The sequence below is a fragment of the Anser brachyrhynchus genome (assembly GCF_964034855.1).
Source record: "Anser brachyrhynchus genome assembly, chromosome: 9".
NCBI lineage: Eukaryota > Metazoa > Chordata > Aves > Anseriformes > Anatidae > Anser > Anser brachyrhynchus.
The window spans coordinates 2,456,471-2,478,959 of NC_137703.1; the positions used below are offsets into that span (position 1 = coordinate 2,456,471).

Genomic DNA, 22,489 nt, shown 5'->3' on the forward strand with positions numbered 1-22,489 from the left:
CTGCTTCTCCCCTACCACCTCTCAATTACTAGGGAGACTTGGGAGCTATCGATGAAAAGTATGATGTTGCTATTTCGTCATCTTGTAGTGCCTTAGATTACATCGTTGTCGATACAATCGATATTGCACAGGAATGTGTGGAATTCTTAAAGAAAACAGGAATTGGAGTTGCCACGTTTATAGCCTTGGACAAAGTAAGTATTGGCACTCTGGCAAAACAAATTATGTTGCTGATTTACCCCAAGGTGCACAGTGTTAATACTGTATATTGCAGATATATTATGTATTAATATCTATATGTATAAATATGACTTATATTGATATATTACACTGCATATGTATTAATACATGTAAAGGTAGAATATAAAACATTTTAATAGGATGTTGGTACCTTAGAATATTCTACTAGCAAACAGTAAAGTTTAATTACAGAGAATTACAAAGCTTTTTGGATACCTGCATGTGTACAACAAATATTTGGTGTGTCCTTTAGTCTATTCTTTTTATTTATGTATTTTATATATATATATGTAATTTTTATATTCATTTTTTCTTAAATTAGCAAACTTAATAATCCTAGTAATATAGTAACTGTAAACTATGAAACTTAAGCAACAAGTTTGGCAAGCAAAGGGACAAATGAATTATCAGTGAGTTTTTAATTATGCTGCAAGTAAGTAGAGATCCCTAAGGAAGGAAGCTTTCCAGTTAATTACCATTCTGAGAAGTATTGTTACACTTAACTAGAGAACGATTACATTTGCTTTAAATCCTTAACGTACCTCACAATAATGAAATGACTTCGTAATTTATCCTTTCACTTGTTCGTTTACTTTTTTGATGTAGATGGCTGTATGGGAAAAACATCTTAAAAAAATCCCAACCCCTGAAAACGCTCCTCGGTTGTTTGATATGGTGAAAATAGAAGACAAGACCTTTCGCGTGGCTTTTTACTTTGCGTTACGTGATACCCTGGTAGTTAATACCTTGGAAGACGCTTCCAGAATAGCCTTCCAAAAAGATAAAAGGTGGAGGGTTGTAACGTTGAAAGGGGAAGTCATCGAGCAATCAGGTATTTAAGTGCAAACTTACAGATATTCAGCGCTTCATAGGTGATATCTATGCAAAATTAGTACGCTAACTTCTTTTCCTCTTTTTTACTTTAGGAACAATGACTGGTGGTGGAAATAAAGTAATAAAGGGCAGAATGGGCTCCTCGGTTGTAATTGATGTTTCAGAAGAAGAGGTTAGTGCATAATCTTAATTAAAAGTGGAATTTCTTCAAAGTTCCTTATGTTTTGGCAGTTCATACGCATATGCCCTATGTCCTTTTAAATCTGTGTGAGTAGTTAACAAGATGCAAGACACACTCATAGTGATTTATAAAGCTGATGCACACTTACCCACACTTGTTCACACTCCTACCATTGTATGCCTTTTTAATTTTTAGTCGCATCGTGCAGCCTTTTAATAGCTTGGAAATTAATTGAAGGTAAGTGTGAGAGTGTGGAAGAGACAGACCATAAGGAACAGTTGCAGTGCAGAGCTCAGCAGCACAAAAGACAGATTTGGTCCATTGCTTTGTAACATTATAAGATTTCTCAGGAAGTGGCAGGATTCTTCTTCAATTTTTTTATGACAAGGATATTTTTGAAAAAATCAAAATACAGCTTGCCTTCCAAATTTATTCTGAACAAAGGTTGAATATCTGCTTACCTCTGAGGACACAGAAACAGCAGTTTGCTGAAGTATATCCGTGTCTGTGCCTATCAGGCAGTTCTTTATATGTAGAAAAAGGAAATGGGCTGAGATCTGAAATGTACCACTACTCCTTCTACTCTTGAAGGTGAATTTCGAGACTTGGTCTCCTAGTCAGTGACTACATGCAGAAGCCTGTCTTCCTAAAACCAGCTTACCACAACATCCAACGAGCACCAAATCTTACCAACTAAAGAACAATAGAAATTGCATCTAGCTTCTGCTTGTATCTTTTTTGGATTCTGCCTTCATTACTGACTTAAGCTTTCCAAGCTTAATCTCTTTTTATTTCCGTGAAGCAATTTTCTATTACAAGCTATTTTGACAGGGATCCTACAGCTTCTTTTTCCTTATGCTTGCTCCTCTTTATTTCACTTCTCACTGATCTTCTCAGCAGTCGGCCTCCGTGTTCTGTCCAGCTACAGCAAATTCTCAAGTTTTTACTTCACTTTCATCTCATGCTTTAAGAAATCATAGACTGTCTAGCACACGAATGAGAACATGCTGTGTTTTGTGGTGGTGACACGAGGCAAGTGATCACATCTCATTTTTGTGTAGATCAGTAGAATGGAATCTCAGCTGCAGAAGGATTCCAAAAGAGCAGAACAGTGTGAAGAAGAGAAATTGCAACTCGAAGAAGATGTACCAAAACTACGCCACAATGTTCGGGAAATGAGAAATACTTTAGAAAAGTATACAGCAAGTATCCAGGTGAACAAGCTTCTTATTGAGGCACTATCTGGCTTCTCCATGCATGTGCGGGAGACCAGTTTCTCAGCCTCAAGTTAATACAGGCCTTGTCAGTGTCAAAGATCTTTTTTAATGCATGGAGTTCTAACACAGCTGTGTTTTCTGTAGAATTATTCTGAACAAGAGGTTCTTCTAAAAGGCCAAGTTAAGGAACTTGAAGCAAACGTAATTGCTACTGCTCCGGACAAAAACAAACAGAAGGAACTGGAAAAAATCATTGATGGTTACAAAAAAGGTACTTGTTGTGGAAAAAGGGATTATAAATAAAAAATGGAGTTATGATCAGTTACTAATAAAGGAGCAAATGCTACGGCTTTGTTCTTCCAGATTATTGGTGCTGTACAGCATCTTGGTTTGGAACCTCTTCTAAGGGCTGGGGGTGAGGTTGGAAAGCACTTCTTCTAGAAATTCTCATTTCCAAACCTTTTTCTTGCAATTGTTTGTGTTTCGGTCAAGCTGAAGTAAACATAAATTTTAGTATGTTTCGATTATTTGATTAGATTTTTTTTAATTGGCTTTATTACATGTAGGAATGCAGAGATTCTTTTAGTTTCGTTAGGAGTAAGAATTGTTAATGTGGATAGTAATGACATTAAAGTCAAGTAAAGCCGTTTGCCATGCTCTAATGGGACTATTATGTGATTCTATGAAATAAATACTGTGCATTTTGTTGAAGGTATGCTGTACCCCAGGGTTTTTGTGAAACTGAATTTGCTTTCAAAACTTCAATAATAATTCCCCTGAAGAAATTAGTAGCTTAGGAAAGTAAACCTTGACTGCTTGGTTGTATTTCTTACTTGGGGAATAATATGAACACAATAAAAACACAATTCCCTTCCCCACAGTTCTTTTTCAACGATAAACGTCAGGAGTGTAGGAATGCTTTACTTTTTCAATCACGCTAAAATTTGAGGTTATAAATATCTTCTCAGATATTTCTGCCATATGATGGAGAGACACAAACCTGTGCAGTCCTCTGGAGAGGTGACTGCACTCTGCCTTTGAAGGCTCTCTGCTTTTCCTCTTCCGTCCCCAAAAGGAAATTATAAATCTGTAGCAAACTTACTGTGAGACTTTTATTTTGTTTTCCCCTTAAAATACCATGGTGCCAGGTATCTTGATTTTTGAAAGCTGTTCAAATCACCAGGATGGTTTTGTTGAGTTGCAAGTATAAGCTGAACAAGGAAACAAATCTACCTTGAAGGTGGAGTAGGCTATCGTACTATTTGGCATGAATCTAACTAAGTGGTCATACCAGCTACTGAACAGTAGTGACTAGTTCTTATAATTTTACCCCTTTGAGCATTTTCCAATTAAAGGAATGCAAAGAATGAGCTTGGAACATGTTGCTGCTTCTGTCTTATACATGTATTTAAGTAGTATATAAACATTATAGTGATGCTTTACACCAAAAATGCTTTGGGGATGTAACAGTTGTCAGAAGGATGTGGGTAGTGTTTTTTGTTGCCACATTAAAAAAAACGCATTTTTTGCAGTACAAAGAAATACGTACATTTCTCAAGATGTTAACACAGCAGAGCTTTTTGTCACATGAATCTTGATGTATTGCAACAGCCTGGTGCTCCTAGAGACAGCATAATGACATTAACCCCATTTTGTTTGTGACAGATTATGAGCGCGTTGCTGAAAAAGCTGGTAAAATGGAAAGCGAAGTTAAAAGATTACATAAGCTCATAATTGATACCAATAATCAAAAACTTAAAGTACACCAAGACAAACTTGATAAGATCAACAAAGAAATAGATGAACATACTTCAGCTATTACTAAAGCCCAAGTGGCAATCAAGAGCGCACAAAGGTATGGTAGACATCGATGTGTTCAATTTTAAAGCCTAGCAATTTTGTATAGCCACAAGTCACGTCTGGTTACCGTTAAATCTTCATCTTCACAGGGGAGATCTGTCAGGCCGGAGGAGATGTGTGCTCACTTCTTTATGGCTAGAGGAAAACTGAGGGAAGGAGGTCATAAGCTCTTTCTCTAAACTGACTTACCTCTGACTCACCTCAAACTGAGACTATTTATAACGTGTTGGGTTATCAGCAGCTAGCGAACAAGCTTTCTAAGATCATGTTTCTGGATTACGTTATGTCGTATTTGCACTCGTGTAAAGTATACAAATACCTTGGTATCCATTCAGAAACCTGAAAAAATCTGAAGAGGCTGTTCTTCGCACTGAGAAGGAAATTGGAGATAATGAGAAAGAAATTAAAGACTTAACAGAAGAGTTGACTGTGCTAGAAGACAAAGCCACTGAGGTTATGAATGAGCGCAGGCAAGCTGAAGTAAGCATAATGTTTATTTGGTGTATTTCTTCATAGAGAATGCACTCTGAAATAAATTGTAGATAGTATTTGTTGTGCCAAAGGTGTCCTAATTGCTGATGTCTGTTAAACTTCATCCTGAGACATTCCAGGCAGGCCTAGCCATATGGAAATGGGTTGGTTGCATTAGCTGGTAGCTTCATTTAAAAAGCAGTTTGAACTTCAGACTTGATGACACTGTCCTAAAATGCCTTTTTTCTAAGTTACTCTACTACTCATTCTCCAAAAATTCATATGAGAATTAAACAGCAAAGAATGTTCTTTTCTCTGTCCAACAATATATTGTGTGCATTCTCACAAAATTGATCGTTAATGAAAAATAATCATTAATGAAAGGTGATCTTTAAATAAAAAATAAATAAAAAATAAAACAGTCCTAGTAAATGGTCTGATCTTCAGGTAAGGATTTGTTTAATCCAGATCTAGATTAAAAACGTAATCTGTGGCATATTTTCACAAGTGGTGTTCCAGAATTCAGGGATCAGGTCAACCTAATTACAAGAGTGTATTTGGTTACATCAATACTTAAGACTGTGGAGAGTAAGCTCTGTGAATAATATAGTGAAAACAAACCTGAGAAACTGGTAATGCTTCACAGGCAACTGATTAATGCATTTCTTTTGTCATTTCTGTAGGAAGCACTGCCAGCAGTTCAGGAGGAGCATCGCAGTTTACTCCAGCAGATAAGTGCTATTCAAGATGATGAACATGCACTTCAAAGGGAAGCTCTCAGTGTAAGACTTAAAATCGAACAAATTGACGGTCATATTTCTACACACCAATCAAAGGTTAAATACTGGCAAAAAGAGGTAAGGAAATTGTTTAGTTCATAGAACTTGATCTATGAGATCCCAAAAGACTAATATGTTACCGTGTAGTAGAAAACAGATAATTTAGGCAAAAAATGATATTTAGCTCATGATTTATTGGTGTTTGAGCTGTAAAAGCCAACTCTAAAAAAGATAATATGCATGAAATGGTTCAGCTTCTGACTTTTTTTTTACTTAAGAAAGAATGGTAGGCTACCTGTAACTGATGTAACACTATCTAAGACTAATTAAGAGCATTGAGGGAAAATTGAGGAGTGTGACGCTGATAACTAAAAGGCAGGTTATATATAACCATATTCAGTGCTGTATCCACTGAAATGCTCTTTAGAACACACTAAGACCTTTCCCTTGAAAACATCTCACCAGAAACTTGCAGCCCATTTGGTGCAGCAAATTCACTCCCTCGCCGTAGATATGTGGGCCAGTAGGAATTCAGTGGGGCCAGGGAGAAACTCTGCTAGTCAGAGTTCACTGCCTGAACCAGCTCGTAAGTTAATTCAGAGCCAGTAGGAACAAGGAATTATGAACTCGAGGTGCTACAACAGCTAGCTTCTTGGATTTGGGGTTGGAGCAGGACTGCTGACAGCCCACACTCAGTGTGAACACAGAGGTCGCCTTTTTACAGACCTTGTTGCTTGCCACTCAAAGCCCATTATGTCCGTTTTGACTGTTTCAGTTCTTAGAACAAACCAGTTTTGAGCATTGTCTGATTCCTGGTGTGTTAATTTCATCAAAAACATCTCTGATCAGCTTTGGGGTAGGGCTTTTAAATTCTTCTGGAAGCAATTCTGCACAGAATCCTGACTTTTTTGGCCCACAGGCTAGTTGAGTGTAGAGAGTCAACAAAAGACTATGGTAGGGGTGGCTTTGTTTTGTTTTTCCTGATTTCTGGAAAGAGCAAAGATCAGGCATGTGCACAGAGAGACACGTTCAGGAAAAACAGGTCAGTTAGTTGGAATTTTGGAGATCATAAAGATACATTGTCATTGTATTATGTGTCCTTCCTACTCCAAATTTAAATCTGATAATTAAAAATAAATCTTCATTTTAAAGAGAATTAAGTGAAGAAACTTGGAATGTTTGGAAGGTTCACTATATACTAATACAGAAAATGTTATAGAAACATGTTCATGTGATAACTGATGTGATCTTTAAAGTTTTCTTGTAACTTTTTGAATTTTAGATATCAAAATTATCACTGCACGTCATAGAAGATAAGCCACCTGAAGAACTTCCAGTGCTCAGTCAAGAAGAGCTTGAGGCTATCAAGGATCCAGACATTATCACCAATCAGATAGCTCTCCTGGAAGCGCAGTGTCATGAAATGAAACCAAACCTCAGTGCTATTGCAGAATTCAGGAAGAAGGTAAGCTGAATTACCATCATGTAGTGGTAGGATTCGCCTTTCTGATACTGCACTGCCTGTCAGCGCAATAGCGTAGTACACCCCTCCGCTAGGGCAAGGCTCTGTACGTGGCTTTATGTTTTCCAGTGCGTAAATCTTGATATTAATATAATTATTAATTGGTGAAGTACAGAGATAGCTTTCCAATCATGCATTTTTCTTCAGGTGACTGCTCAAATGGATCTTGCGCTTGAATTACATGCAAAAATACACTCCTTAGCTAAGTGAGAAGGGAAAATACCTATAAGCATACAAGGAAAATGTGGTCCTGTTCTTCATTTCCCTTGTGTTGCGCCTGAAAACTAAAATGGAACACTTGATTTTTTTTTCCCCTTTTCTCCTCTGCATGCCGTGCTGTTGCTAGCATGCAGGATATTTGTTAGCTCATATTGAGCTACTTGTGAAGGTTGCATCTAGGAGCTTACAGACTGTTTGTATATTTGATGCCATAGATGCTAGGTGAAGACAAGTTTCTTATGTGAAAGTTTGTTTATTTAGAGTCAACTAGTTTTGACTGGACAGATGCACACTGTACTAAGATCTTTTTCTCCTCATGTACTCACTTCAAGCTGCTGGACTGTGCAACAGATTATTTTTTTTAAATGAGGATTTTCTATCTGCTCTCTAAAGCCATCTCACAAAAATATAAAGATCCTTATCATTGCTGGCAATAAATATAAAGACAAAATAAGTTATTTTTAAAAGCGGAGCCAGAAGGATTTTAATATTCCTGCAGAATGTTTGAGAGATGATCTACACCAGCTACGCATAGTTTTTACGAGCAGAGAGTTCGTGAGCTATAAGGTTACCTGAAGCACAGAGCTACTAAAATAGACACTCGTTTAATGAGGACTTCAAGTTAATTAAATGGCTGTAGGAGTCCGTTTTAGAAGTGAACAAATAAAAAAGGGAGGGTATGTTCTTGTCTATTTTTTTGTTTCAAAGCTGTTAGTCGTTCAGGGGAAAATGAGTTTTCAAATATTAAAAATGAAAAAAAAGCTTAAAATCTCAAATAGAGACAGTTTCTTTAACTGCACTTTTGTTTGTTTTGTGTTTCTTTTTTTTCTACAGGAAGAGTTATACTTGAAACGTGTGGCTGAATTGGATGAAATTACCAACGAGAGAGACAAATTTAGGCAAGCTTTTGAAGATCTGAGGAAACAAAGGCTAAATGAATTTATGGCAGGATTCAACGTAATAACGAATAAACTGAAGGAAAACTACCAGATGCTTACTTTGGGAGGAGATGCTGAATTGGAACTTGTAGACAGTCTGGATCTGTTCTCCGAGGGAATCATGTTTAGGTTTGTCAAAATACTTGATATTGCTGCAATTCTTTTGCTTTATTGCTTTTTTGACTTTCTTTAAAGTAAATTTTCTGTGGTCATCAGCAAACCAAGGCGGTCTTACTTCTTAGCAAATACTGGGAGATGCTGACAGAAGCCAAAACTTTTTAGCATTGAAGAATGAGGAGATTCGTTTCGCTTGGAGAAATAAGTAACTAGCAGCAATTAGAAAGCTTTGACTTTGAAGTGATTTCCCAGATTTGTTAATTCCCAAGTCGTTTAACTCTGCCTAGGGAATCATGTCAGTCATATGGGTAAGTGGGGATTGTTCTGTCATAAATGGTCCTAAGAGTACGTTCATTACTTAATAGAATAGTACTTTTGAAAGGTAATTAAATAGCAATTCTTAAGTGTTAGGCCTCCCCCAGAGAACAGCTGAGTGAGCACCCCCAGAGCTACCCGTGGTGAACAGCTCAGTGCCTCCCGGTTGTGGAGGACTGAGCATCAAGCAGCTCATCCACGGTTTGTCTGGCTTCTTTAGACGCCTGTGTCTTCCAAGAACTCCCTCCTGTCTTGACTCGCTTTTCACACAGCACGTTTATTTTGATCATGAACAGAAATAATGCACAAACTCTAACTTGTTTCAGTGTTCGGCCTCCAAAGAAAAGTTGGAAGAAGATCTTTAACTTATCAGGAGGAGAGAAGACTCTAAGTTCACTGGCTCTAGTTTTTGCGCTTCATCATTACAAGCCAACACCGCTTTATTTTATGGATGAGATTGATGCAGCACTTGACTTCAAAAATGTGTCTATTGTAGCATTTTACATATATGTAAGTATTTAACTACTACAGTCTATTTTTTCCTAAGATTTTTTCTTCTCTGCTCATAAAGACAAAGTGGTATCACCGTTACAAAGCAGACTTAAATATTATGAGTGGTGTGCTATTTGCAAATAACTGTGCAGAAACTACGTACTAAGCAGATTTCCAGAAAGGTGCTTAGAATGTAGCTCTCTGCATATTTTTTTCTAAGCTGCTAAGTTTGTTGCTGTCTCGAAATGAGGCTACTAACAGGATATACAGGTTGTCTTCCCTCTGACTGTAGTTTCAGAAGCTGTCTAAAGAGTGCTGGAGCTTGCTGGTGGTGCTGTATTCCAGCCTATCCTTGCGTTACTCCTTCCTCTTTAAAATACACTTTCGCTGATCAGCTCTAGTCGGCGCAGATGCCCTTAGTGTAGGTGTTCACGTACCCAAGCTCATGACTTCACTCTGAGGTGTGGCCGAGGTTCCTTGGTTTTATGCTTCCATTTCCTTAACACGAGCCGTTTCCCTCAGGCTTCAGTGAGGAGGCTGCGTTGATCTGTGTCTTAGTGCCTTTTGTTTCAGGCCCTTAGAAGTTCTGTCATGGCCATAGTTAAGCTGAGCAAACATTTACATGGCTGCATTCCTGACTGCTGATTTAAACTTAAAATTTTCAGAATTATCCAAAGTATAACCACTGGTTTTAGGAACAGCCTAGAAGTGCCAAAGATTATGACTTAGCTACTTAAAATCAGGAAAGCAATTCAAGGATACCTATCTGCAACTGTTATTTTAAACTTTGCTTCAGCAATGCATTACTGTCACACTTGTGAATTTACACTGTTACTCCTGGGTTCCTAAAGAAAACTGGTGGTTTTATTTTTAAAGCGGTAACAACTCTAGGTATTTTACCTGTTTGTGCCTTAGGGTCCCAGAACTACAAGCCTTCAAGGCTTGTCCCCTTTATCAAAGGGTGTGTGGAGATAGGTTTGTTTTGCTTTGTGTCCCTAACACAGCCCTTGTTAGAGCTGTTCAGGTAAGTTAGCAACCCCCACCTTCAGTAAGCCTGGTGGAGTTCACATTAAAACTGTGATGAACTGCATGTCTGCGAAGCTTTAGTACGTTTATATTTAAACAAACTCACTCGAACAGGTCATGTAAAAGAGGAAAACAGGGGAAGCTCGTGCTCAAGTCAACTGCAGTGCTTTGTGCTGAAAGCCAAGCAAGCTACGAGTGTGTTGTGAGGTTTTGAGCAGTCATCAGCTGTAGATCTGTTAACGACACCGTGACTGATCGGCGTATTTATCGCCAACATCCACAGCTCCTAAAACCTGCATACAGACACCATGCAAGAACATAGCTGTCTGAAATCCTGTGAGCTAATGCAAATAACTTATTTTTCAGGAACAAACAAAAAATGCACAATTTATCATCATCTCCCTGCGAAACAACATGTTTGAGATTGCAGACAGACTGATTGGAATATACAAGACTCACAATACCACAAAAGGCGTGGCAACCAACCCAAAAGTCATTGCATCTAAAGGACTGGCCGAACCTTGGCAGTGTTGTACGTAATATAAAAGTAGCATGAATGAAAACAAGAATATGAAATACTTCTCAATGTCTATTTACATTCTCATTGCTGCTCACTGTGTCTTTTCTAATAAAACTTTGTATATTGAGATTTTTTTTCCTTTAGTTTTAAGGCTTCTATTTGAGCTTGTTAATAAAACTAGTCTCTAAATAAATTCCTTTATCATTATACAGTCTATGGGGGTCTTAATTATATGAATTGATTAGAAAAAACAAAGCTTTCTCTAATTACACACCACCTAGCTGCATTCTAATATTCCATGGGCAAGCTTTATGTCAATGCTTGGGTTCTGCATGAAGTTATAAAGGCCTGGTTTTGTTTTTTTGGTTTTACTGTAAGTAAATTGCCTTTAAATGCCATCAAAGAAAGAGCACACTTATTTATTAATCCCGCAGTAACTCACCTGTTGCTCTTACCATCGTTTCACAAAGGGCTGAACGATTCCCGCTGAGGAGGCAGGGTTGTTCAAATCCTCACCCTCCTCCTGTCGCTCGCCCAGCTGTTACAGGAAGTTTTCCATACTCGGCATCAGCGCTTCAATTCACGTGGTGTGCTTTGAGTCAGAGCTTTTTCGTACTTTAAGTACTGGAGCTGTATGTGTTACTCCACAAGTCAGGCCAGTATCTGGCACGTTTTCAGTAATAACTGATCCCTGAACTAGACGTGGCTCATACGTTGGGATGAGATGCTTCACTGCTGTATGTCAGAATCTCCTTTGGTCAGAAAATAATTGTACGTTACGTGCTACTTAAAGTCGCTCCTGTTAGTCAGCAGGGCTTAGCCAAATATTTGTTATCGCCTTAAAAAAATAATTAACCACTGATGTGCGTATAAAATGGCTGTTAGTAGAAAAGCTTGCTAAGCACAGTTCTAGAACGGCAGTTTGTTTTTTCTGTGCTTAGTCCTTGTTTACATTTCCAGCTCTTTGCCGTTTTCATACTAAGCACAGTTAACAAACCTGAGTTAGTTTATCCTGGGTTTTGTTGTCACGTCCTGAATAGGGGAGTGGCGCACCCAGTGAAATACTGCGTGAAATCACAGAGCAGCAACAGTGAGGTGCACAACAGCAGAAGACAAAAATACAAGGCATTTCCTACCCATCCTAACGCCAGCCATGCGTTTTCTCCCCATCTCAAGCTGACTCTAGACCACCTTGAAGTACAGCTCGAGGCTCAATTTAAGGTTTCAGTTTGTTTTTAGTTCTCACTATCTACTCCCATACCAAGTAGCAGGCACTTAGTCTTCCCCAGGGTGAATTGGTTTTGGCCGCAGCAGTAATTGCTGCGTGACGCCCCTGCCCTTACCTCAGCCCTCCAGCTCCTCTGCCGAATTTTGGCCCCGTCCTTCAGAGGAGGGGTGGGCAGCTGGCACCCAGCTGAAGTGAATCCACCACGCCTTCAGGCAGAAGTGAAAGGGGCCCAAGCTGGATAACGCAAAACAACACGAACTCTGCATCAAGCGACTAAAGGGCTTGCTGCGTCAGAGACCCTTCACCACGTCTGTACTACAAAAAATGGGGCAAGGGGAAGCAAAGGAAGCAGACCCAGCACTGCCGGATACCCACGTTCTTGCTCCAACGACAGTTGCTGCTCCTGTCGCGTGGCTCCAGCTCAGCCCCATGCTCCGGCTCTGTTTAGGATTAGAGGGAGACTCTGTACAGTAAAGAAATCAAGGTGTTAGCCATCCCTACTGTAAGAATACATTTTATTTGTATGTGCATTTATTAAAATATATAGTACATAAGTACAAGTACTAAATGTTTCAATCAGTGATAAAGGCATCTTACAAATTCGTGTTGTCTGGAAAAATAAAATTTCATTATAAAATTTTCATAAGATTTTTAAAAGTTAGGAAAATAAAGGACAGGAAGGTAAGTCAAAAAAGAAGCCTCGTGGTAGTAGGCATACAGTTAGCACCAGGATTTCAGAGACTTACACGCCAAATGCCAGCCTTCTAGCAGAGTTTTAGAGAAGAACAACTAGCCCGATTCCAAAGTGTTACTGGGAAATCGATGTGCCGATTTATCCAGTCCCCGGACACACCTACACACTATTTCAAAACCTGACCGGTGGTATCACTGGGATTTGACTCTGTAACGCTAAAAGGCACGTCCAAATTACAGAAACCGAAATTCCTCTGGCGCACTGCTGGTTCACACCTTTCAGTCAAAGCCACACAACAGAAACCCCCAAGCTGCAGAAGGGTGCTGCACAGCAGCCCTTCGCTTACACCTCACGTTTTAGCAATGCAGCAACAGCAGGACATCAACATTCGTCAGACTTCACTTAGGCTTAAGGAACGCACCAGCATCACAGCGGGGGACTGAGCCGGCTCTCACCTCTCGCTGCAGTCAGTGGCAGCGGTTGCTATTTCGCAGGAGCCCCCACCGGAGCCTGCTGGTAGCAACACACAAGTTTGGGTTTGCGCACGGGTTTTAACGTGTCACGTAGCGAAAGGCTACCCACAGAACTAAATCACTATTTAAACACCTCGTATATTTTTAAATAATAATAAATCAAGCACCCAAGGAATGCTGCTATCCTAAAATATACTATTATGTTTATGAAGTCATAATTAGACGTATAAAGAGTCCATTTTTGGTTTTTATAAATCATTAGTTCATTGTAAACTCCTCTGTGTTCTGCTGTTCTGACGGCAGCGCTTAAAGGCTGTTTGATTACAGCTGACTCAGTAACAACTGAAGGTCAAGGGCTGCTGCCATTGTGAATTTCTCAGAGCACAGCTTAGTACCTCTTCAAAAGAAGTAAAGCATGGTACTGATTATTTGATTGCAGAACAAAATGCTGTCATTTTTTCTCCTAGGTCAAGGTAAAGACCTCCATTATTTGTGCTGAAAGCCTGAAAATTTACTCATTTTCAAGATATTTAAGGGCTCTTGACATTTGAAATCCTTACACCACCGATTTCAAAGGGAGTTTTGCTACTTACTGCAATATGTATCTGTTTTCACTACATATTAATTCTTTCAGCAAAAATTCAAGGCTCATTTTAGGAAGTGGTGCAAATTCCCCGTTAGCCTAAATAAATACCTGATTTGTGCGTAGGTGGCACTAAAACCTGCATGCAATACTTTACCACAAGTACTGCAGACACCGCTCTGTAAACTGGAGATAACTATTTAAAAGAGATTTAAAAAACACATTATAAAAAAGGATGAAATCATGGCACTAGTAACCAGAAACATACAAAATGAAAACGAGGTCCATTAATATACGATTTAAAGACTACAGATCAGGTATGTCAGTTAAATTACCTTTAGAAAGAGGTCAATAAAACACTAAATGCAAGCTTCACGTACACCAGAGCTTGTAACTGACTGACTTGTCTAGGACCAGCCACTTTGCCACCTGAGATGCTTTTTTTAAACTTTTAATGTTGTGGTGTTTTTATTAAAAACATAATTAGATTATGTTACCATTAAAAAACCGTAGAGGGTTGAGGAGTTTTTACAATCAGGAGGCTGCCTACAGCTTCCTCACAGACATTGCTTCTGCCTAGCTTCCAGTTTTACCAACCACCTACCTACTTGCTGTGCGAGCAGATGAACACGTCTTTTTGGTTATAAATCTTCTCATTTAACTAAGAGTTAAATGATGAAACCTATACAGAAAAAGGAAGAATGTGGAAAAGAAAGAAAAAGCGTATCGTTTTAACAACCCAGCTATTAAGTAGAAACTTCAATTAAAAATAAATCTTGGGGATTCCTGCAGTAAGTTCTAATTTAATCATTGAAATAGCCAAAGAGGAACAATCATCCCTAAAAACCTCACCAGTAGATTAAATTTACGGCACAGCGCATCCGCTATAGTCTGCAAATGAGCACAAAAACCTTGATAAATAGATAGCAAGAATTCTGAAATGTAAGTGGGAACAGTTTCAATTCCAAATGACGATACCAGTTTGGGAAATGCAAACAGAGCTATGGCTACTATTACAAAAAGAAGCATGACTGTTAGAGGATTTACAGCCTGGAGGAGTTCTTTAGATTTTCCTCTTTCTTTTTCCTTGCTTTTGCTCTGTAATTTCCTTTTTGGAATCAGTTTTATTTTTGGAGTAAGGATCTTGTTGATCTGACCAATTTCGGTTTTAGACCACACATCCTTCAACAGGTGACCAACCCTGGGGTAAATCTCAACAGGTTTAACATCCGGTAGCTGCTTCTCTTTCAAAGCCTTTATCCGTTGATATACACCATCCACCTTCTCAAGAAAAACAAGCGGGGACTCTTCTTTCTGAATAGACGTGTTCAGTGACATTAATTCAAGCTGTTCTTCCCTCATTTTTTTTAAATTCTCAATGAGAGGATCATATTCTTCCAAAATCTGTCTGTTGATTTCATCCAGTGCGGAGAGCAGAGCTTGTTTTTTATGCTCCAATGTATCGCTCAGTTTCTTAAAGTACAGAACCACTACTTTTTTATCATCTTGAACAACGCTTTCACACTGGGATTTCTGTTCTTTCAGCTTTTCAATAAGCAAATATACATCCACCCAGTGTTTATCAGTCAGCTGCTCAAGAATTTTTCCAGAAGACTGCTTCTCTTTTATGTAGGCACTGTAGAGGTCATCTATGGGATGCCCGTTGTGTTTTCCTATTGTAAGGCAATGACCACACACCATTTTTTTATCCAAAAGACAGTAAACGTTCAGCGGCTGCCTATAATGTTCACTGCAAGTCGCAACATCAGAATGATCTTCCTGACGGTATTTCTCAATAATAGATTTCAGTGCAAAGTTGATAGGCAGCGATTCAGTGCCAGAGTCGGGAATCTCAACGACGCTCCTACAGTTTGGACACTTCAGAAGAATTCTCAAGGGTCTCCAAATGGAAAAGTTGCCTGACAGATCAAGAACACCTTCCAGACAATTTCTACAGAACGTATGGGAACAAGGCAGAACACGGGGATCAGTAAACAGGCTGTAGCAGATGGAACACGTTAACTCTTCCTCAAAGTGATGCATGTCCTACAAAAGAAAAAGAGAAAACCATTTGAACTCTTCTTACAATCATTTAAAGTTGTCTTATTAACCTAAAGGCCTCAATGTGAAATTTAATAACCAGTAGCCTAACCTACGCTGGCATTTTCATTGCCAAGGGGAAAAAACATGAAAAATGCAAGTGATCGATGGTTTAAAGAGCTAAGCTAATGATCTTCACATAGATGAACACTGTCTACTCACGTATTTCCAACTTCTGCCTTAAAAAGACAGAAAAAGCAACTAATCTAATACACTGGCTACATAAGTGTTGTTTTTTCTAAATTATTAATTACTGTAGGAAATACATTTAAATGTATATATTGATAAAATTAAAGTGAATCTTAGGAAAGTTACTTCAACTTAACTAATTTTTTAGGTTTTGCTCATGGTTAGAAAAAAAAACACGAATCCTTAGCAAGTACCCTCATTCATTATTTTCTCCCATAGATGTGTAAATAATACAACTTAAAAAACCCTCTATGTCTAACACCACTTCTTCCCGCCCCCCCCTTAAATGTAGGGCTGTAAGTTCCCTTCAAACAAAATGTTCCAGGAGGGAAATTTTCTTTACAAAGCGTGTCTACATTATTCGATCTGCGTAAAAGGCAAGATAAAATTAATCTTCAAAAACTGGTTTTAATTGCAAAGTACCTGCCTGCTACCAGAAAAACGAAGGAGCCAATTTCAGGCTTTCCTTAGCACTATCACGAACCACCTCCAGGCTCTGAAAAGCAAGCAGCTGCTGGCGGGGCAGCGCGCAGCCCTAACGGAGGCACGCATCGCAGCACGGCTGCTGGAGCTGAGGCAGGAGCGAGTCCAAGTCAGGCCAGTCCCGAGGCCTGCGCGGCTCCGCTGCCTGTCGCGCCCCTCTTCCTCCCCTTCCAGGCCGCCTGGGCGGGAGCTGCCACGCTCTGCAGCACTGCTGCCCGCAGCCCCTCTGGCCGGGCAGAGACCGGGCTTCTCCTGCCCGGTTACTCAGAAGTTTAAAACCATTACCCTGATTGCCAGCAGTGATCCTCGCCGTTGGTGCCCTGTATTGTTTCCGTTCGTTCTAGATGATTACTCAGCAGCTGTGCTGGGGAAGCAGAAGGTAGAAGCGCCTAAATCACCGGCAGCAGCGTGGAGAAAATAGCCTGCATGTGAACAACAGGGGAAATAAGTTAGTAGATGGTTACCAGATACAGAGCTGCTGGGAATGCCAGGGAAAAAAGATAAAGATGACCTAACACCAGAGTTAAGCAAAGAACAAGAAAAAAAGTTTCCCAGTGAAAGAAAGAAAAGGCAGGAAGCTCATAAATGCTTTCCTGTACCGAGCAGATATTTTCCTTAAATATTCCAAACAACTCTGGTAGCAAATACACATGTGTACATAGGTATTTATACTAGGAGAGTCATTCAGTGTAAGCAAATCACAACCCAGAAGATATTACAAAAATTCAAAGAGTAATTGTGCCAGTAACACACCCGGTTTCAGAAATCTCCTAACAACAGAAGGCCTACTTCGTGGCATTTTGTCCTCTTCTAATGAGCGATACAACAGATGAGATGAAAGCATGTAACACAGCATGCCTGCTACAGCTACGTTTCAAAAATGACTAGTCTGACGTTCTTTGTACAGACTTCACGGGTATTTTTTTTTTCCCAGCACAGCTTTCATTTAAGCAGGTCAAAGTAACAGGGCGTGTTCACTGACAGCACTGCACTCCTGACCTAGAGAGCCAGACACCCTTCGTTTCGTTAATTATGCAAGCCATTGTTTAGAAACAGTTCTATCTGGAATGCAGCGGTTAGGTGGTAAGTAACCACTTTACAATAAGAATCAGCTGTAACAAGCTGACAGACCCCATTTGGCTCCGGAGGGTTTTAGAAGATGAGTTTGGCAGCAGGTTACAGCCGAGCCAAGCAAGGGAAGCGTCACAGTGGAAGGTGAGGCAGAGCTGGGTGCTGCCGGGCTCCCTGCGCTCTGACAGGGAGGGGAAGGGACCACGAAGGGACCTCGCCGCGCCCTGCTGCGCTTCAGCCAAGCCAGCCTCAGAAGCCCCCGAGCTGCAGGGGGCCGTGAAGTTCTCCTGTACCACCAGAACAGAAGCCCAAATAAGAAGCGAAGCGACGCACGGCCAGCGTCTCCCCACTTACCGGCTGTTATCGCAGTAAAGGGTGACGGAACTCACTCTCCGGGAAATAAAAGGCCCGGTTGCGGCTCCAGTACCTGTTAAGCCGCCAGGACAAACGGCATCGCGGTGCAGCTCCCGGCTCCGGTGACCGACCACGGGCCGGGCACCAGCAGCCACCGCTCGGGGCTTTCCTCCCGGCCCTGCCGAGCGGCGTTCCCGTCACCCACCCCACAAACACCCCACGCCCCCTGCCCTGCTCCTCCGCCGGGCGACCCCTCCTCGCCCACCGCTCGCCCCAGCGCCGGGGGCACCGCTCGGAGCCCCCCCGGTCCCCTCGGAGCCCCCCCCCGGTCCCCGCCGCTCACCGCCGCCGGCCCGGCCCCGCCGCTCCCCTCAGCGCCCCGAGCCGCGCATGCGCCCGGGCGGCGGCGCCCAACGGCCCCGGGCCGCGCCGTTCGAATGGTAACGGTCGGGAACGGCCCCTAACGGCCGGTAACGGTCGGGAACGGCCCCTGACGGCCGGTAACGGTCCGGAACGGCCCCTGACGGCCCCCCCGCCGCGTGTGGGGGGGCTCCGGGCAGAGCGGGAGCGGGCCCCGGGGCGGCTGACAGGGACGCAGCTCCCCTGCGGGCTGGGACGGCTCCACCGAGGCTTTGGGGCTGGACGCCAACAGTGCAAACCGTTGGGGTGCGGCCAGGAGGTAATTTGTGATTAAGAAGTCATTTGGAGTTAAAGTATACATATATAAGTCTATATATACTATATACTTGACTGAATTTTCAAGGTTGAGGGAAAGAAACACGTGTATGGCAAGACCCAGGAGAAGGGCTAATCAGGAACAACACACCTGAGGGCACCATCATCAGTAATGAAACATGAGGCGTTCACGAAAAGGGAAACACCTCGGCATACAGCCGTGTTTTCCTTGTCCACACCTTTGCGTCAGTGTTGCAACCGGTGCTTTACCAAAGCCCTTTGTCTTCGCAGTATGGGATAAATTCACCCTGAAGCTGGAAACTGAGAGAAGTCTTCTGACATTTGCTTCAGGGAGACCAGGAACAGACCTTCGGCAAGTACTAATCAGAGAAATACAAAATAAACAAATAGATAATAATAAAAAAAAGGAGGTAAGTATTAAGGTTCAGTTTAATGTTAGGCTTGTTTACCTACCTTGGCTCCTAAAGGCAGTGAAGGTACTTTAAGTGAAGCAAAACTGCCACTGCCATACTTTAAAAATGGGCAGCCATAATGAAGACTGTAGAGTTTGTCTTCTCCTTGCTGAGCAAAACCAGAGATTGCAGTAGAAAGTGAAAGGATTAGGATCACTGTTACTGACAGTGTTTTACTGCCATCTGTTACACTGGTAAATCAATTAAAGTACCCAATGTGTAGACTTCTCTCATACTCCAGAATATTCCATGCTTATTTACAATCCACTGAACTACGCTAAACCAAAACTGTACAGTTGTTCTCAGGTGTTACTTTTACAGTGCATCTGAAAAAGGAATTCCTTTAATGTTGTAACGTAAATCATAATACGTCATTATTCAAAAGTTACCTAAACATCTGTCTTAAAACTGGCATTTAGAGGACCTTACATAAATATCTGGGAAACATCTGGAATTGTGTTTGGAATAATAGAAATATCATACTATAATGAATTAACCATCACACTTTAGCAGATAGGCATGCAGTTTATAATTTCTACTGTAATTGGTCTTTGTGGAGGGAAATGCATTATGATAATACGAGCCTTAAATTCATTTTTATGCTAGTTACACCACTTCAGTATCGAATATCCAACACTTTTAACTTCTTTGTATCCTATCATGTAGGAATTATTCACTATTTTCACCTTGAGTAGTGCTTTCTGTCATTGTAGCACTTTCTATCACTACTTGTGGCAGTATAAAGGCTGTCATCCACGTGCAACAAGCTCAAAAGGAAAAAGGCTCTAAGGAAGTATACATTTCCAAGTTCTTATATTGTTTCATGGTGTTTGTTACAAAAACTCTTGGCTGGTGATTATTTCTGCTACCTGAATCTAGTTTCTAATACGTGTTCCTTGTGGTCATGCCCTTGCCTACTCTGGCTTTCCACACAGTCCCCACAGAATGTAGGTTGCTCTTATTTTTGCATTCCAACAGCAAATGTGGAAGGATTAAAAATATACCCCTTTTATTCCCCTCTCAGTGACAGAGGGGAAGAAATACACAAATATTTTAGTGACACTCAGCTAATTTGGATGACCTAATACGAATATCATGTGCGATTTGACGTGTTACCTGGCAGCTCCAGTTGCTTCTGAGTACGCCTGATACAGGGCCTGGGCTTAGAGCACCACTGGCCATATATCACAAGGGTTTTCTCTCAAGGCACAGCACTTGCTCTCAGCAGGACTAACTGCTTTTCTCCGTTTTTCAGCACCGTGCTTTTCCTGGAGTTGTTGACCCAGCAAGGCCCGCCTGCTCCACCACCCAGACGGGCCCAGTGCTGAGGGCCAGGACGTGGCCATGCTCCCCGCTTCCGAGCCGCCGTCCTGCTCCACAGAAGCGGCGATGCGTCCCGTGTACCTGCACACCAAGAAAGGCAAAAGGCGAAGGGGCAGCTTGGAGGCAGCTGTAGTCCAGAGCTTAGCCCTGGGGGTGACGTGCACGACTGCAGCCTACCCCAGCTGGGTTGTGGTCAGAGTCGACTCGCTCCATTTCGTGCTGGGCATTATCTGTGTCCTTAATCACGTAGAGCCCTCTTCCAACTGCCACTTCGTGGGCCGTGCAGGACTCGCCTTTATGAGCTTGACAGCTCTCTGCTGCCTGCTGGCCCTCCTCAGCAGCTGCGGGGCCATGCTGCTCGACATCCTGGGGCTGAAGGTGGGCAGGGTGACCGCCCCTTTCCTGCACGGCCTCGTTGTCCTGTTCACTGCCATGGCAGTGCTCTCGTCCTGCGGTCTCTGGGCATTGACGAGGCACGGCCTCCGCACCGCAGAGCGCCCACAGCTCTTAGGCCACTCCTCGGTCTTTGGCTCAAGCTTCTACTTCTGTATCCTTGCTTGTGCCCTAGCAGTCGTTGCAACTGGCTGGAGCTACGCCGCCTGGGCACACGTTGATCTTTCCGTGACCCTCTGCCTCGCCAGCACCAGTCGGCAGCAGACGCACCCGGTCCCTGTGGATGAGCACGGCAGCGCTAACAACATACACTGCTTTGAGACTGGCCTACCCCTGGCCGCATGCGTTGCCTTCCTCCAGAGGGAAACGGAGTCCCAAGCAGAACCAGGTCTGCCCTCCAAGCAAGAAGGAGCTGAACCCCCAGCAGAGGAAGGTGCCCACCTCACCCACGAGGAAACCTGCCTCCAGCTAGAGGAAGGTTTGACTCCCAAACAAGAAAATACGTGCCCAGATGTCCCCGAGGATCCCCATCCTACAAAAGAAGACTGACTCCAGAATAGAAGAGGGTTATTCCCCCCAAACAGCAAAGACAACATGGGAGAAAGAAATTTCCATTTAATAGAGGAAAAGGCTAAATGACGCAGGCAAGAGCTCCTCTCTTCATGGAGGTACTGACTACATTGCCCTCTGAGACCTGCCCACTCAACTATCCAGACACTACCCAGTAAAATATTTATCCAAACCTTATGCGTCAGAATTTTTCAGTAAAATTCTTGCTTTGCCATGAGAGGGACTTAAGATGCTGTAAAACAAAGCCTTCCTTAAAAAAAATAAAAATAGTGGTTTGGAGAAACATTAGGTCATTCCTTACTTGAAAACAGGAGTAAAATGTCTTAAAATCTTCCAAAAGAAGGCATCCTTCCCAGAAGAGATGCAGTACTGCAAAGTGAGACGAAGAAAAAATGTCAAAATACTTAGTTCTAAAATAAGAAATAATTTACTTATAAAATTTCCAAAATATGAGATATGGTTCTTCAAATAATTAGTTCAGTTTAGGTTTGCCTTAGATTTGTGGAACTGAAACAGTGAAGATTAAAACAGCAGGAATTTTGTTACGCTGGCTTTATTCCCATATGGGGGCAATTTTGCATATTGGTATTGTTACAGTAGGGTTGTATTTTATGTGTTTGTTTTGCAAATAAGTGTTTTTCTTATTGTTCAAACATGGTATATTTTTTCTCAAACTGTGTCGCTTCATTTCATATTCCGTTTGCCTATTCCGTACATCCCAAAGTAGAATTGTTGCTAACAGCATTCCTTTGGTCCCTTCACACGCCCAGACCTTCCCCAGGAACAGATCAAAGAGGATGCTACAAGACTGCAGGTGCACGGTACATTTTTTCCTACCATGCTTGGCATGAGATAAAATATGATCAATCCAGAGCTGGTGCTAGTTGTTGCTTTCCTACTTCGCCATGTAAATAACCGGTACATCTGACAGCATTAATTTCATAAGGATTTGGGGGTAAACAGCAAGAACTGCCGCCCGCAGGTCCCCCTTTACTTTTTACCACCTTACAGTCTCATCCTTTCAAGGCAGAAAACCGTCTTAGCTGAAATCACCAGGTTTTAGAAATTGATTATTTAGTCAAAAATCATTCTTTAAATCCTGGTCTTCCCCTCATTTACAGGTGGACAGATCCCTGACAATAGCGCTCA

The 22,489-nt window shown here is 41.6% G+C and overlaps 2 protein-coding genes and 1 long non-coding RNA gene across 10 annotated transcripts in view; 2 read left to right on the plus strand and 1 right to left on the minus strand.

The window, feature by feature from the left end:
* Positions 1-10,939, plus strand: part of SMC4 (structural maintenance of chromosomes 4) — a 36,804-nt gene extending 25,865 nt beyond the window's left edge. For all 6 annotated transcript variants that reach the window (XM_080604418.1, XM_080604419.1, XM_080604416.1 and 3 more), the window contains 12 exons: positions 33-194; positions 847-1,072; positions 1,167-1,246; positions 2,317-2,469; positions 2,617-2,743; positions 4,138-4,327; positions 4,668-4,812; positions 5,487-5,660; positions 6,865-7,047; positions 8,158-8,390; positions 9,020-9,203; positions 10,578-10,939. In XM_080604418.1, the coding sequence (XP_080460544.1) occupies positions 33-194; positions 847-1,072; positions 1,167-1,246; positions 2,317-2,469; positions 2,617-2,743; positions 4,138-4,327; positions 4,668-4,812; positions 5,487-5,660; positions 6,865-7,047; positions 8,158-8,390; positions 9,020-9,203; positions 10,578-10,751 (2,031 nt within the window). In that variant the 3' untranslated portion in view covers positions 10,752-10,939. The remainder of the gene's footprint in view (positions 1-32; positions 195-846; positions 1,073-1,166; positions 1,247-2,316; positions 2,470-2,616; positions 2,744-4,137; positions 4,328-4,667; positions 4,813-5,486; positions 5,661-6,864; positions 7,048-8,157; positions 8,391-9,019; positions 9,204-10,577) is intronic.
* Positions 10,940-12,457: 1,518 nt separating this feature from the next.
* On the minus strand, positions 12,458-18,361 carry TRIM59 (tripartite motif containing 59). 3 transcript variants are annotated; one of them, XM_080604426.1, is made up of 3 exons: positions 18,250-18,361; positions 16,767-16,903; positions 12,458-15,755 (listed from the first exon to the last, which is right to left on the minus strand). In XM_080604426.1, the coding sequence occupies exon 3, from the start codon at positions 15,750-15,752 to the stop codon at positions 14,517-14,519; it is 1,236 nt and encodes a 411-aa protein (XP_080460552.1). In that variant the 5' UTR covers positions 15,753-15,755; positions 16,767-16,903; positions 18,250-18,361; the 3' UTR covers positions 12,458-14,516. The 3 variants fall into 3 exon arrangements, with proteins under 3 accessions (XP_080460552.1, XP_080460551.1, XP_080460553.1); XM_080604425.1 differs by lacking the exon at positions 18,250-18,361 and adding an exon at positions 17,907-18,211; XM_080604427.1 differs by lacking the exons at positions 16,767-16,903; positions 18,250-18,361 and adding an exon at positions 17,907-18,212.
* On the plus strand, positions 18,354-21,050 carry LOC308199791. The gene is made up of 3 exons (XR_013954946.1): positions 18,354-18,585; positions 18,873-18,954; positions 20,310-21,050. It is a non-coding gene; the product is annotated as an uncharacterized lncRNA (long non-coding RNA).
* The last annotated feature ends 1,439 nt before the right edge of the window (positions 21,051-22,489 follow it).